Source organism: Xiphophorus couchianus, chromosome 11 (assembly GCF_001444195.1).
Source record: "Xiphophorus couchianus chromosome 11, X_couchianus-1.0, whole genome shotgun sequence".
NCBI classification, from domain to species: Eukaryota; Metazoa; Chordata; class Actinopteri; order Cyprinodontiformes; family Poeciliidae; genus Xiphophorus; species Xiphophorus couchianus.
In genome coordinates, this window is record NC_040238.1 from 17,005,370 (window position 1) to 17,021,120 (window position 15,751).

The 15,751-nt window shown below is 38.8% G+C and overlaps 2 protein-coding genes across 2 annotated transcripts; both read left to right on the forward strand.

Annotated features, from left to right (window-relative positions):
• Window positions 1–530: 530 nt before the first annotated feature.
• On the forward strand, window positions 531–3,232 carry LOC114153520 (V-set and immunoglobulin domain-containing protein 10-like 2). Its single transcript, XM_028032122.1, has 4 exons — window positions 531–1,287; window positions 1,487–1,771; window positions 1,859–2,116; window positions 2,821–3,232. Exons 1-4 carry the CDS (start codon window positions 1,098–1,100, stop codon window positions 3,102–3,104), a joined length of 1,017 nt encoding a protein of 338 aa, XP_027887923.1. The 5' UTR covers window positions 531–1,097; the 3' UTR covers window positions 3,105–3,232.
• Window positions 3,233–5,459: 2,227 nt separating this feature from the next.
• Window positions 5,460–13,515, forward strand: LOC114153254 (V-set and immunoglobulin domain-containing protein 10-like 2). Its single transcript, XM_028031651.1, has 11 exons — window positions 5,460–5,807; window positions 5,887–6,144; window positions 6,786–7,064; window positions 7,477–7,767; window positions 9,235–9,516; window positions 9,597–9,854; window positions 9,941–10,231; window positions 10,324–10,680; window positions 11,573–11,695; window positions 12,429–12,453; window positions 12,546–13,515. Exons 1-11 carry the CDS (start codon window positions 5,693–5,695, stop codon window positions 12,667–12,669), a joined length of 2,403 nt encoding a protein of 800 aa, XP_027887452.1. The 5' UTR covers window positions 5,460–5,692; the 3' UTR covers window positions 12,670–13,515.
• Window positions 13,516–15,751: the final 2,236 nt, after the last annotated feature.

Here is a 15,751-nt window from a genome sequence, read left to right on the forward strand (position 1 = left end):
TGGTAGCGCTCAATGGGTCATTCCATGTGAAATCAGTTTGGGTTGTTTAGCGTAGGCAGTGCTAGCATATAAACATTTTAACAAAGGGACCTTGTCATGACATGAGCCTTTTCAGGAGCATTCAAGTAGATTGTAGTCAATTTGTAATAACAGATTTGATCAGGTGAATGATTTTGAACAAAATCATGATTAATTTCAGCAATCCACCTGCTACATTTTTCCAAAAAGGTTTAGACAGTAAGATCTTTAGATTTGTGTGTCTAGTGTTCCCATTGGCAAAAAACACAGAGTTAGCACCAAAGGCACAATGTCTGATACCAACACATTAAACTACAAGCACTGACACATGAGTACTAAACAAAAGGAGAAACGTCAAGCTAGCTGCTCCAAATCCATTGATGATGTTTCCTACAAGTTATTTAGAAATGGAAAATTCAGGTTACAACTGTATAAAACTTAAAAATTAAATTGACAGTGTTGCACTTCTAAAACATCACTGCCTTCTGTGATTATGTTTCCGACACAGTTCCTGTCAGTAAGCCGTATCTCGTGATGAGTGAAGCATCTCCAATCGAAGGATCTTCAATGTGGATGAACTGCAGTGTTGAAAATGGTTCTGAACCGCTTCAGTACAAGTGGCAACATGAAACTCTCAATAAAAACATTTCTGACTTATCACAGAACAGCAGCATCATCACTGTGACCAGAATCAGCAGAAACTACACTGGCTGGTACCACTGTGAAGTCAGCAATGCCGTCAACAACGAGACCTCTGACCGATTGTTGATAAATGTCACATGTAAGTACTTTGGATTTTCCTATTAGGTGCAGATTAGATGCAGATAAAAAAATAAAATTGCATCAAAATGCTTTCCTCCTGTTTGTTGCTCCACTTTAACTTTTTCTCTACTGTGACGGTTTTTTAAAATAAAAATAAAGCATCTTTGTTCTGAGTAGGCTGTCGATCTCTGACCTACATTTTGACACTCTGCTCATATTGTTTGTCTTCAGATGGTCCGGATGAACCTCAGATAAATGTGATTCCATTCCGTATAACAAAGCATGGATACTCCGCTCTGGAGAATGAGACTGTTTCCATGTACTGTGAAGCCCAGTCCAATCCAGGCAGTCAGTACATCTGGTTTTACAATGATTCAAAAATGTACACAAGACCACTCCTCACTATCAACAAGATCCTCCGAAGCCACACTGGCAACTACACCTGCATGGCCCAGAACTCCCACCTCCACACCCAGTCCAGTAAAACCCTCAGCCTGACTGTTTACTGTGAGTGTGACCTTTGACCGGAACATTTAATTTAATCATCACTTTCCCACATTAATCTTTGTTGTCAGTCTCGAGTTCTTCCATGTTAGAAAATTTCATTTCCAACATCCTGAAAAATATAACCATACACACAAACATCTTAATTTAAGCTCTAATTCATTGCAAATTTATTGATAACACACGTTTTTTGGTCCTGCAGACCCTCCAGATGGCTCCCCCATGTGCTCTGTGGAGTCTGCACTCAACCACACTGCTCTCAGGCTCCTCTGCTCCTGGCTCGGAGGATTTCCCTCCCCGTCCCTCAACTGGACCGGAGACCCAACACAGGCAGGACAAAAACAGGTCGACACAGGGCAACAACCTCGTCTAACTACCAACGTCATGATGCTCCCGTCTGAGAAGCTGAATCGTAACAGCAGCTTGTTCACATGCGTCGGCTCCCATCCTGCTCTACGACAACCTACAGAGTGCAACACGCATACCTGTGAGAACCAGAATAAGAACATTAAATCTCTCATAACTAACTGGACAGAAAACTTGCACATTTCACCTGTTTTTTTCTTCACACCAGATATCCCTCCCTCAGAACCGCTGTGTTTCACCAACGTGACCAATGATAGGCAGTATTTGATGGTGTCCTGCGCCTGGAATGGAGGGCTACCCAAAGCACTGCTGTGGTGGGAAGGACCAGGAAACCAAAGCAAGGACGCACAAGAACACTCAAACATCCTGGTCCTTCCTTATGGGACTGCCCACAGTGGGAAACCCTACACCTGCTATGCCAAACACCCACTTCTGACTGCAGCAAAGACCTGCAGAATCACACTAGGTCAGTGCTCATCTTCGCTGTACAGAACAATCAATTATTACTTCCAATGAATTTGGAAATGTGCAGAGACACCTGCAATGCATAAATTAAGCGACAGTTATCTTTTTGTAAAAAGATTTTATGGTTTCATTACATGCAACATGCTAATTGTCTTTAAAAAAACAACAAAAACCATAAGATTGCTTTTGTCCCTAAAATTCATCACTCAAGAACAAGCATTTGGTCGTAATTAGTACCAGTCTGATGCTTAAATAAATCATTTATCATTTGGTTCTGAACACCTTTCTTACTGAAGACACAGACTAAACTTACATTTTTCCAGCAAAAATGCAGAAAAAGTTATTCTCCTGCTTCATACACTAAGCAGGAGTGTTCAAAATGTTCAAAGCAATTTTATGATGCTTTGAACATCATAAAATTGAATGGATTCTGTTTAAGCTGCTGCTTCTCATGTACCTGTCAAGATTTGAACGCAGTATACAAAGCAGGTTGCATGACAGAGTTAAAAGAAGCTTAAGCAGCCAATCCAGCCAACCTGATTGGAAATGCCAACCTGATCCCAGGTGTCAGAATCCTTGAGTGAATGTAGAATAGCTCAGTAATGCAATTTCTAGTTTCACACACACCATGAATAAAAACACTTCATTTAGTGAACACTATATTATCTTCTGTCTCCCTACATCTGCGATTCCTTTTCTTTGTAGTCTCCGTTAGTAAGCCGTTCCTCCTGATGAGCAACGCGTCCCCGAAGGAAGGATCTTCTATCTGGATGCACTGCAACACTGAAAATGGGACTAAGCCAATACATTACATGTGGCAGCATCAACTGTATAATAAAAACTTCACAACGTTTGCACAGGGCAACACCAGCTTCATTAATATCACAGACATTGTCCGTAACCAGACTGGCTGGTACCGCTGCGCTGCAGGAAACGCCGTCAACAGAGAGAACTCAGAAAAGTTATGGCTCAACGTCACGTGTAAGTAGTAAAGGATCCACTAAATTAATTCCCTGTGCTCTGCATTTTGTGTTAAATATTCAAAATTTGCCTTATTTGCTTTGCACTACACAACTTAATTAATAGCTACCCTCTATATAATTTGATATTAGCATAAATGAGGCTACCTTGTTAAGGCCTCAGAGAAATGGAGGCTTTTCTTCAGCAGGGACAGAAAAACTAGTCAGAACGAACTAAAAACAGGACAGTCATGGAAGGAAACCTAATGGAGGCTGCAAAAAGATTTGTGACTGGGTTCACCTTCAAGAAAGACAAAAACACTTCACAAGTTAAAACTGTGTGAACCTGCAGCTGTAAATGCAGAAAATGGTGGTCCCACATGAGATCAACTGTTTACAAATGCACATTTCACTTTTCAGATATTTGATTGCAAAAAAAGAAAATGTCTAATTTTCCTTCCACCTTAATATTATGCACTGCTTCGTTTTGACAACTTGACATTAACCAAGAAATTATGAGCTGACATAAATTTGTTATAAAATTATTAGGCTACTGATTAAACTTTAAAAATTATGTAGCTTTATGTTATTAAAGCTAAAGTTTAATCAGTAATACGTTTATAACAAATTTATGTCAGATCATGATTTCTTGGTTAATGACAAGTTGTCATAACAAAGACATTTTGAATAATGTCAACTTTGTATTAAAAGTGTCACGATTTACCGAATGACACTTTATGACAAGAGTCATAAATATTCATGAAGACTTACTCATGTTCATGACGGGCGTTATGTCATATTTATGACGACGTCATGACAGTTTTATTCGCAACCCATCAAATAAAGTGTTACCCCAAAGGGAAAAAAAGCATCTTTGGGTGATTAATGAGCCATTGCCAACTTAACAGCTGCCCCATTCTAAAGATAGATGATTGACAGCATTGATCTAGACAATGTTCATGTTATTTCTGCTCAGTTGGTCCAGATGTTCCTCAGATAGACGTGGCTCCATCCAGTGTTGTACAGCGGGGCTACGCTGCGCTAGAAAATGAGACAGTTTCACTGACATGCCGAGTCCAGTCCAATCCAGCCGGTCAGTACGTCTGGTTCCACAATGACTCTGAAGTGTACTCTGGACCGCAACTCATCATCACAAAGATTCTCCGTCTGCACACTGGTGGCTACACCTGTGTGGGACAAAACTCCTACCTGAACACGCAGTCCAGGAAAACCATCACCCTGACAGTTTACTGTAAGTGGGACTTTAAAATTCAGACCATTCCTCTTTCTGTGCTGCATCCCTGCAGGCTCCTTGATCCAAATATGTCATAGTACAACATCAGGCAAGTCAAAAGTGAAATATATCACATTTTTATCAATTTCAACAGAACATTTTCTTTATTTTAATTTGATCAATCTGAAGTTTTCTTCTGATTTGATGTTACTGATGGTTAAGTTTTCATACAAAACCTTATTTCTAGTTTCAATCACAAAACTAACAGTCCTCAAAGCAAGAAGGTACATTGGCATCTTTCTATTATCGCCAAGATGATTTGAATAATAACAAAAATCCCTAATAAGTTATTTATTTAACCACTTCATGCAGATTCATACATTTCACTCACAAATAGTTTTATCAAATGCTTTCTTCATTCTCAATACATTTTCAATCATGAATATTATTGATGCCTTCCCACCTCCCATCTCTATTTCCTAGGCAAATAAATGCACAATGCAAACATGACAATAGTTTAAATGTCTAAATTGCAATGCAACTTGAATATTTTTTTGTTGTTTTAAGATGATGAAAATTCACTTTGGTCTTGGGCCAACTTGGACAAACTGTTACTTTCAGTCTTAAGGTTTACTTAATCCAGATCTGCACTCAGATAGGACATTAATACAGTTATCTGCTGCAGATATTAACTGCCTATAAGGATTTAACAGAAAATCACTTCAAAACTTCTTAACTTTCAACAAATCATTGAAAAGGATTCTCCTAGTTTCACAGACGAGTATGAAATCTTAAGAATTAAATTGTTATATATTTCTATATATTAGTTCCCACAGATTCAATAGATTTTTCTCTTATTATGACAGATTTGATATAAACTGTAAGACACTATTTGGTGTGCAATATTTTCTAAGTCATACCTATAACAATTGATCTTATTAGTGACAAATTCATCTGCTCCTTTATTTTCAATCACGATTCAATAAAATTATTTTACACACAGAAGTATTTTGTAAATTTCTTTCTAGTTATTGCCACATAAAACATTTAAATGCTCTTTAACCCATGCAGGCAGTCGAGAATATGGGATCATGTAGATAGTTGCTGTTCTGACAACCTACAGCTGGAAATTATTAAATGATCTACATAAGCTACGTTAGTGAATCTGAACAAATGTTTAGAGCACTTCCCTCCCCAGTGACTCACTTCTTACTGTACATATTTAATCCCTGCAGATCCACCTGACGGCTCCCCCGTCTGCTCCGTGCAGCCGGCTCTGAATCACACCTCACTGAAGCTGCTCTGCGTCTGGCCCGGTGGATTCCCCTCCCCGTCCCTTCACTGGACTGGAGACCTGATCCCTGCAGGACAACAAATAAATCCAATGGGTGCACACGTTTTGCTGCCCTCTGGAGGTTTAACTGCTAACAGCAGCTTGTTCACCTGTCATGGCTCCCATCCTGCTCAAAAACAACAGATGAATTGCAGCACAGTCACATGTGAGTCCAGAAAGCTCAATAAAAATGATGAATGAGAGAAAGAAAGTCGTTCAGTCATGTTTTACTCCCTCTGCTCTAGATGCCCCCTTTGCAGAGCCTGTGTGTTTCGCCAATGTGACGGATGACAAACAGTTTCTGGTGCTGTCCTGCTCCTGGGGTGGAGGGTTCCCGACAGCGTTGCTGTGGTGGAAAGGTCCAGGTGGTCAGGGCAAAGACGGAGAAGAGAGCTCCAGCGTTCTGATTGTTCGTTACAGCGCCTTTCAGTTTGGGAAGGCCTACGTATGCGCTGCTAAACACCCGCTTGTGACTCAAACAAAAACCTGTGGACTTACACTGGGTCAGTGCTCATGGTCACAAACGGCATAAATGATTTGGGAATTAGAGATATTTTGCTGATGAAGTCTAGTTTTTATGTATCTCTGTATTGTCAAAAACACAGCGCTTGTTATGTGAAGCGAAACGCCATAAATTCTCATTTATATACATGAATTTAGAAGAACCAATCACTTCAATTTAATTGTAAAACACTAGCAACTGCAACAGTGTAAAGCATAAAAAAGTCAGAGCATTTAAAGTTGCATTGCCACCTTAAGACTGGCACTTAATGTGCTTGCCAATTTGTACATTCAAGTATTTAATGTTTGTTTAACGATGATGAAAATGGTTGCTAAATTTGTGTTGATACAACGTAAAATTGTTAGTGTGTGGATTTTTTTCCCACAGGGCCATATAATTTCTGGTAAGACATAAAAATACAAATGATGATTTTTTACTTATTCCATTTAAATAACATTTCATAACCTGTTTGTCATAAATTTTAGTTTGAAAACTAAGGCAAAACCTGACCTATAAACAAACGTATAACCACTGTTTTACTCTTGTTATGTGCAATATTTTGAAAGGCAACCGAGTCTACATAAAATATTCACATAAAGGTGAGCCTTTGACTGATTTGTTGCTGGATTTGTTTTTTCACAGTCCCTGTTAGTAAACCATCTGTCCTGGTAAGAGACACACTCCCAGTGGAAGGAGCGACGGTAAAGATGCAGTGCAACGTGGAAAATGGGACTGAGCCCATCCAGTATGTGTGGCAGCGTGAAATTGAAAGAGGCAGCATCACAACATTTGCTCAGGGCAGCAACAGCAGCATTATCACCATGAGCAACGTCAACCGGAGCCACAGTGGCCGGTACCGCTGTGTAGGCAGCAACTTCCTCAACACTGAAAACTCTGACTGGGTGTTTTTGGACATTATCTGTAAGTAATTGTAAATTATATTAACATGTTAGCAGCTTATAATCTTTCCAAATATATATATATTTTTTTAACCTAATACTTTTAGAAAACTTTAATTGGAAGTAAACAGTAAGTTCCATAAAAATTACAACAAAGTAAATGTACCTACTAAGTTCTGACAAAGAAGCTCTCATAAGTAATTGCGTAACACAGAGCAGATCCTGACAGAACAAAATCAAGTTATCATGTAAAATCTGAAAATGTAAAGTTCTACAAAATGCTGCTTAGTAAATGTCATATGGCTAACCTTTAGATAACAGTTACCCACAAGTTTCACATATCTTTATTATCTAGTGCTTTTTTTTTAAGCTAATTTACTATATTCAGCACAGCGTTAAGCTCTTGACTGTGTTCATGCTCTTTTTGTTCTCAGTTGGCCCAGATGTTCCTCAGATTGACGTGACTTCATACAGTATAACAGATCGAGGATTCTCAGCTCTGGAAACTGAGCCGGTTTCTTTGTCATGTCAAGCCCAGTCCAATCCAGCCAGTCAGTACATCTGGTTCTACAACAACTCCCAGTTGTTCACCGGCCCACAGTACACCATTGCCAAGGTCCTCCGTGTGCAAACTGGTGACTACACCTGCTTGGCACAAAACTCACACCTGAACACGCGCTCCAGGAAAACCGTCAGCCTCATTGTCTACTGTGAGTGTGACCTCTGACACTGAACCAGCATTCACATAAATGAAAACCGTGGTAACAATTCTGAGCAGCCTGGAGTGACCCAATTCTGATTTGTTTGCCTTAATGCGACCTGTATCTCATCTTTTCATGGCAGTCTGAACAACACAGGTTGGATTTTGTTTTTCCCGAATGCAACCCAGGCTACCTGGATATCCGACACATGCGCATCTGATCTTTTCAAAAGTGACCTGAATCCTAACGGTCAGGTGGCATTCATCCGATCTGAACTTCATTGATACTCGACAAACATCCCTATTCCGTACAAGCGGGAAGAAAAACAACAACCATGACGGATTATAATGAGGATTACGTTGTTAATATGCTGGCTCTGGTCGGACAACAACTTCAAATTTTTAAGTTAAAAATTGTAAGCTATGCTCCGTAGTTAGCATCCACGTTTACTTCCGCAAACACTACTGAGCGCGCGCTCCATGTGTGACGTTATTGTGCCCTCTACTGCGCATGCGAGACACTTTCAGGTCGTTTGCATTACCCACTGGAGAACAGATACTGGTCGCATATAATAGGAAATGTGAATGACAACGGCAACAAAAAAAAAAATAAAAATCTGATTGACAACAAATCGGAATTGGGTCACTTCATGCTGCAGTGTGAACGTAGTCAAAGTGAGGCTTTGGCTGTTTTTATTTACTCCTGTTTAGTGTAGCTGGTTTCTGTTTTCACTTTGTGTACTTCCTTAGAACAGTTTATTGAAAGGAAACCCTTTATTCTAGGAATTTTTGTAAGGATGGTAGTAGCCTGATTTAATTACACACTTTCTGCTGAAACTAAAATTTAAATCTGAGACGGTACCAACACCAAAGTTAACCTCTATGAATCTACTTACCTCTGTCCTTTCTACATTAAGCTAAGAAATTCCTACCATCCCACTCGTTAGCTTAATGTACCTACTTTCATTATTAACTGTAAAAAAACTGTGGTGATGGAGACACAAACATATAAAGCCCAAAATTCAAAAGTCATCAGAATACATATGATAATATATGTTATAAAACTTGCTATTTAACAGTGGTCTGAAAATAGAGCCTTGTCGAACTTCAGATTAAATTTATTAATTCACATTTATAATTGGGAAATGACACAAAGTGATCTCTGCCTACCAAATAAGATCTGAACCCAGTACTTCAAAATGATGCTGTATATGGAGTTGCATCTGTCCATGAATAGTGAGAGGTAAAGTGCAAATATAGTGCCATAGAGTTCATACTCCCAATTTTACCTCCCCATCTGATGTACTTATCTAATTCATTTTCATTCCCTTTATTCCCCATAAAGGGATTTTTGATCATTTTAAACACATTCATGACATAGATCTCATATAGTTGGTAAAAAATAAATAAAAACTAAACCATCCACTCAACTGAACATGATGTTTTTTCTGACTCACTCATCAATTTACTGATCTATACTAAATTCCCACAGACCCTCCAGTTGGCTCCCCCTCCTGTTCTATGGAAGCGGCTCAGAATCATACGTCTCTTAGTCTTCTCTGCTCATGGTCCGGTGGACTCCCTTCCCCATCCCTTCGCTGGACTGGGGATGTAATGAAGGCGGAACAGGAGGAAACAGAACTGCAAACGAATCTGCAAAACAGTGCTGCCATCTTGCTGCCGTCTGAAGGCAGGATTCCTAACAACAGCTTGTTCACTTGCATTGGTGCTCATCCTGCCAGAAAACAGCAAGCAGAATGCAGCACGCGTACATGTAGGTTCACACATAAAAATAAATAATCAACACTGAAAAGTTGTTGTTAAAATTAAGACCTTACTTTTTTCACCTTACAGACATTCCTCCTGCAGAACCGGTGTGTTTTGCCTACGTCACAAACACTCAGCAATACCTGATGCTGTCCTGCTCCTGGGATGGAGGGGCCCCAAAGGCCCTAGTGTGGTGGGAAGGACCAGGGGGCCAAAGCAAAGGAGGACAAGAAAACTCCAACATCCTGGTCCTGCGTTATGGGACGGCCCGAAGTGGGAAACCGTACACCTGCTACGCTAAACACCCACTTCTGGTGGAAGCAAAGAGTTGTAGGCTCACACTGGGTCAGTCCTAACGATCACTGTACAAAACAGTAAACAGCAGACGGGATTTTTGTTTTTAAAAATTACTTAATATCTTTCATTTTTAGAGGCCCCGGTGTTGTTGACGCAGCGCAGAGTCATCTCTGTGTACGAGGGGAGTGACGTTCAGCTCACCTGCAATCTGAGAGCCAATTACCTTCCAGCCAATGACATCACCTGGTTCAACAACCAGGGCGTGGATGTCCGAGACACGTCGAAGTACATGCTGCTGCAAACGTCTGCCTGGGCCAACCTGACTGTGAGAGAAACCGACGAGACGCAGGACAGCGGAGAGTACAGATGCTCCACTTCAAACGCAGTGGGAGGCGCTGAGATCAACGTCACTCTGGTGGTCAAAAGTAGGAATCTCTTTGGATTGTCTAAATTTCGTAATAGATATTACTAGACCAGTTTTGAGGGCACATTTCTTTTTGCTTTGCCTCTGCATCAGAATACCCCATGCCACCCAATGCAACCCTGATCAGAGCGACGTACAACAGCCGACAGCGTAACGAGGTGGAGCTGGAGTGGCAGGTCGACGGTACGGAGGAGACTGGAGGATGGACTGGTTTCCACCTGGAGCAGCGATGGGTGTCTGAGCGACCAAACAAGAGACGGAGCAGCAATATTTCACAGCTGCAGATGGAGGAGAGGATTGCCTCCCAAGACTGGTACCGTATCGTCATCCAGGATCCAGGCAGCAGGAGTCACACAGTTCGAGGACTGACTCCGACCGTTACCTACCAGTTCCGCATAACACCCATCAACCACCGCACCATCGGACACCCGTCTGTAGCCAGGACTCCAGGTAACAAAGAGAAAATTTAGAAAGCCTGGTCATCTTTGAGGGCCAAACATATTTTCTCAGGATCTAGTAAATGTAGGTACAGTTACTTGAATAACTTATTTGAAAACAATTACTTTTTACTTTTACTTGAGTAATTTTATTTTGAAGTATCTCTTGAGTAAAATTTTGAATTTTCTGTGAGTAACTTCACTGAATGAAGAATAAAGAAACTGATTTGGATTTTTTTTTTATTTTGCCTGATTGTCATTTTTGTTACTTAAATGAGTTGCTGGCATTTTCATCCTTGAAATACCAGAATTTCTTCTTAGCTTTATATTTTCGTCCATCTGATTATGTGATGTTATATATTAAATGAGTGATAATTTGATCAGTTACTCAGTACTTAAGTAGACTTTTTTACCAAATATTTTTTACTTTTACTTGAATAATTTCTTGGATTTCTTGAGTAAAAATTAATGCTGCTCTTACTTGAGTACATTTTCTGGTACTCTGCCCCACCTCTGGAAACGATGACATACACGTTACATCTTTCACTTGCTTCCCCTTCACATTATTTTATTGTTTTTTCCAATACATCCTTTTAAGTTTCTGTTTTTTTAATAATTGCAGAATTGTTTTGTTTATTGTGATGGAATAATGAGGATGAAACCACTTTATGATTGGTGTAGAAGGCAGATCTTAGTACCAGATAATTCACATAAATTCTAATTTAAACAGGAAATAATTTAGAGTTATTGGCCATAATGGGGTATTGGTAATATACTGTACTTTCAGAGTGATGAGGTGATTCTACTGAAAAGAAACTTGGTGACACAGATACAGCTGTGAAGTTTTTTTCACTGAGAAAAAGCGTTTTATATTTAATCTTTGTGCAACTGTGATGTTTTTGCAGTGGAGCTGCGTGACAACATGTACCCTGCTGTGGTTGGAGCAGCTGTTGGTGGGATGCTCTTTGCAGCCATTCCTACTGTGCTGCTGCTTGTGTTCATCATACGTAACCGGGATAGCAATCCTCGTAAGTCCCCCACATTAAAGGCTCTTTGAAAAAGTTATAGGCTGCATATATTTTGTCCTCAAGAACTCTGTTTGCATTTTAGTTTAGTATAAACCCAGATATGTTTGTAGCGCTGGCTAAAGCTCATGGCAAGTGACATTGGGACCAAGACCAAAGCAGGCTTTTACTGTCTTTAAAAACTCAAGTCCTAAAAAATTTAAAGCAGTATATGCAAGCATTACTTTAGAAATGTTTTAACTATTGTCACATTAGAACTGGGCGTTTATTAGCAAATAAACTAATGATTAGCTATACAGGAAGTGGAAGCTAGAGGCTATCTGCCAACAGTGATTTTGATGTAAAATGCGAAAATAGTGCGTTAAGTAAAGACATTTGGTTTTATTTTTATACTGATTTACTGTTTTATCAGACATTTGTTCTGACCTAATATATTGAACATGTTCTGCTAACAGCATGTGTTGCACACAGGAAGCTCATTGCTAATGCAATATCTCGAACCTCCAATTTCTTTGTAAACAATTGATGGTTTCTCTGTTTATAACTACCCAATGCAAACAAGATGCTCATTAAAAAAAATGCACAAATATCATTTGCACAAACCCCGTAACATTTTTGGGGCTGGAGTTGTTTTAAGGCAGTAGAAGCCTTGAAATAAAATTCTGAAATGTCGTTTTGATATAAAGACAGTAAAATGTGTTGTGCTATATTAACAGTTTTTGCTTTCTTTCCTCAGGACTACATACAATGCTTTTTGGCTCGTGAGTATTATCTCTAGACAAATAAGGCACCTTTAGTTAATTGCCTGATTCTCTGTAAAGACATTTTATTTGTTTTTTTCTTGCTATTCCAGGCAGCACAGCCAATCCAGAGAAAATATTAACTTCCCAGAGGATGAGGTGGTTGCTGACTCAGATGGTGGGTTAGAGAACTCTACTGGATCAGGCAAGAAAAAGTCATATCAAACACATTTTTGATCAATCTAAGGATAGAGCCTAAATGTCATCACACTATAAAAGCAGGACAGGAAAGCAAAGTCTTGAATGTTCATAGGGAATTGTAGAAATATTACGCTGTTTTTTCCAGGTACAACTTCAGCAGAACCAAAAGCATCATCTTCTCTGGCCGCAGGCAAGCATCTCCCACTGCAGTAACGTAATGAGCCTTTTACCGCCGTTTGCACCAGCTGCAAGATCATAACTGTATAAATCTAAATCATTTGGGTATTATTAAATCCCGTATTATTTTTATAGACTGTAGGCAGTTTGATTTGTCACACCAAGGCATTTTATCAATGTATGAGCAATTTATTTTAAGAAATGGTTTGTTTGTTTAGGTAGTGACTGGGATTTATTTTTTAGTTAACTTTTCCACAGCTGCAGAAGATGAAGGAATATAGGAAGCCAGAAAAAAGAAAGATATATGTCTGAATGTCACCTGTGCAAAATGTGTAATTATGTCACTATTAGCTTTTTCACAGTCCTTTACCACTCAGTGTCATTTAGCCTTTACAAGCAATTGACAACATGCTGAGATGAATGTTTATTTCCCCAAAACATTAAAAGTGTGTTTTTATTTTTACAACATGCAAACTTATCTCCAAGACTCTGTCACAAAATACTATATGTGTGCTTTTGAAAATGGTTAAGTTATGCTCAATTCATATTATACATGTTTGTTTGTTTAAATAAAAAGTCAGTTTTACATGAGGTTCAGCATTTTTACACTGGATGTTTTTCCCATTAAATCTCTAGGAATTTTTTTTTTTCCTGTCCTGAATCTGTAAAATGACATTAAAATAAGGAAGACTCCCTTCCTCTCAATTTTAAGACTAATGCTTTTACTTTCCAATTTCAGATTAAGGCGGTATAATTTCAGATTAAGACACAATCTGAAATGTCATTTATGAAGTTGAATGTGTTACTGTCTCCTGAGGTGTTTCCAACCAATTTAATTACATGATCACTACTTTTATGAGTATTGGCAAAATCCAATACTCGTAAAATATGTTTTTCATTTGGCCTCATCTTGCCAAGTTTTCAATTATTCCATCACTTAACCACAGAAGAGATCTGAAAATTATTGAAATTATGGGTTCTCTAAATTCTGGTTTTCCATAACAAATGTGTTAAACAAAATGTTGAGCCAAAGGCCAAAACAAGGAATAAAAATAGAAACTGTGTGTAGATAATAATGGCAATTAAATTGTAAGTGAGACTTGAGTAGTTTATGAATGATAATAAACACGATTCATGAAAACATACCTGGTTTATTTATAGGTACAAAATTAAAGTAGGACAGAAGCAGCAAAGCACTGATAAGGTATTGGGAGTTTCTAAATCCCTCTCTGCAGTGAACTGGATCCCAACTAACACAGGATGAATTTCCTTTCAGGTGTAGGTCACCTTCATGGTCAGACGTGAGTTATTTTGAGCTTTTAGCTGTATTAGCTATGCTAAAACAGGATTTGGGTTCATGAATAGTTTAGTATTAAATCCCAGAACGTAAACAATGTATGTGTTCCAGCTCAAAACGACGGTTTTCAGTTTCTAATAATTCCTAAAATTCCAATTTCTAAACATCCCAAATAGGATTTGACTGGAAAATCCCCTCCTTAAATTGAAACAGTTTCAGATTTACATTGGGTGCATAAACACTTTTTAACATTAAGAGCACATTGTGTCTTTAGAGTGGATTAAAAGAAACAATGGTTGTTTTCTTTCTCATTTTATTTAATGTAACTTGTATAATGTCATATGGATATCAGCTGTAGACTGAAACCTTGTAGAGCTATTAACCTTACCTTTGAGTCTCTGCTTGCCCTTGCCAGGTAACGAAAACTGATCTCTGTCCTGCATCCATTCATGAAAAACATCTCGCATTACATTCTCACGGATCCACTTAACAGTTTCTCCTCCTCTTTCGCTTGTATAAGCTTGCTTAGTCTATTATTAAAATGAAACACATAATTCAGAAATGGTTCATCCATGAAGATAAAGAAACTATGTTAGAGTTTATCTTTAAATGTGGGGATTTAAAGCCGTGGAGATTGCAGAACATTGTGAGCACACAGAAATATGATCAGATGCCTGATTTTTAAAATCTATTCAGATCCTAATCTGGTTGAAAAAGTTTGCTGTGCCTCTTTAATCCTTCCTGACCTTAGAGATTACAATGTGAAGCCTTTTATTTTAACTTAATGGGGTTAGTCATGGAGATATCAACTCACTATAGCTTTTTGCAACTTTTATATCATTCTTTTTGTGCAGAATGTAATAGGTTATGACTGTACAATATCAGTGAAACAAATAGGAAAGAAAATATAAAATTTGCATTTCATATTTTTAAACAATATAAGCATTCACACCCACTTTAACTTTTCATAAAATATCTTTTACAGCCTTCACAGGTATTTGCATCATTTTGCCGGCTTCATATATGACTCAAGCTCAGTCAGACTGGATGGAGATGATCGATTTCTAAGTTTTGTTACAGATTCTCAATAGAAGTCTGAATTGATTTTGATTGAATTATTCTGACACATGACCACACTTTGATCTAAAACATTTAGCTTTTTAGTGTCACTGCCCTGCTGAAAGGTCAACATCCAGCATAATACCTGACCTTTTGCAGCCTCTCAGAGGTTTTCTCCTAAGACTGCCTGTATTTAATTAATCTACCTTTCCATCAACTCTGCTCCACTTTGTTTCTGCTGAAGAAAAGCATCCCCGGATTATTTGTTAATTTTCCTAAAACACTTTGCGTTTTGCATTTATGCTGAAGTTTTCAGTCTGATCAGAACACCTTCTTCCATGATTGCAACGTCCTTGGCAGCGTTGCAAAGAAAAGAGGGCCAAAATTCTTCCAAAGCATGCGGAGGCCAAACAGTAAATAGTGAACTCCATTGGCTCCCACTTTGTTTCGGAGTGCACCTTTGAGGTCCTATATTGACTCTGACAGCTCTCCATGGCCAAGCATTAGGTTACACAAGAGGACGTCCGCATCCATACTTTCCTGGCAGGTGCGCAAAGGCTCTTTAATAATCAGAGCCTGCTGACA

Excerpts from the sequence above, each read along its gene's own strand:
- LOC114153254 (XM_028031651.1), top strand. The coding sequence starts at position 5,693 with ATGGGTGCACACGTTTTGCTGCCCTCTGGAGGTTTAACTGCTAACAGC. Across the intron at positions 6,145-6,785 it reads AACCTGTGGACTTACACTGG|TCCCTGTTAGTAAACCATCT; the intron begins GTCAGTGCTCAT and ends GTTTTTTCACAG. Across the intron at positions 9,517-9,596 it reads AGAATGCAGCACGCGTACAT|ACATTCCTCCTGCAGAACCG; the intron begins GTAGGTTCACAC and ends TTCACCTTACAG.
- LOC114153520 (XM_028032122.1), top strand. The coding sequence starts at position 1,098 with ATGTACTGTGAAGCCCAGTCCAATCCAGGCAGTCAGTACATCTGGTTT. Across the intron at positions 1,772-1,858 it reads AGAGTGCAACACGCATACCT|ATATCCCTCCCTCAGAACCG; the intron begins GTGAGAACCAGA and ends TCTTCACACCAG. Across the intron at positions 2,117-2,820 it reads GACCTGCAGAATCACACTAG|TCTCCGTTAGTAAGCCGTTC; the intron begins GTCAGTGCTCAT and ends TTTTCTTTGTAG.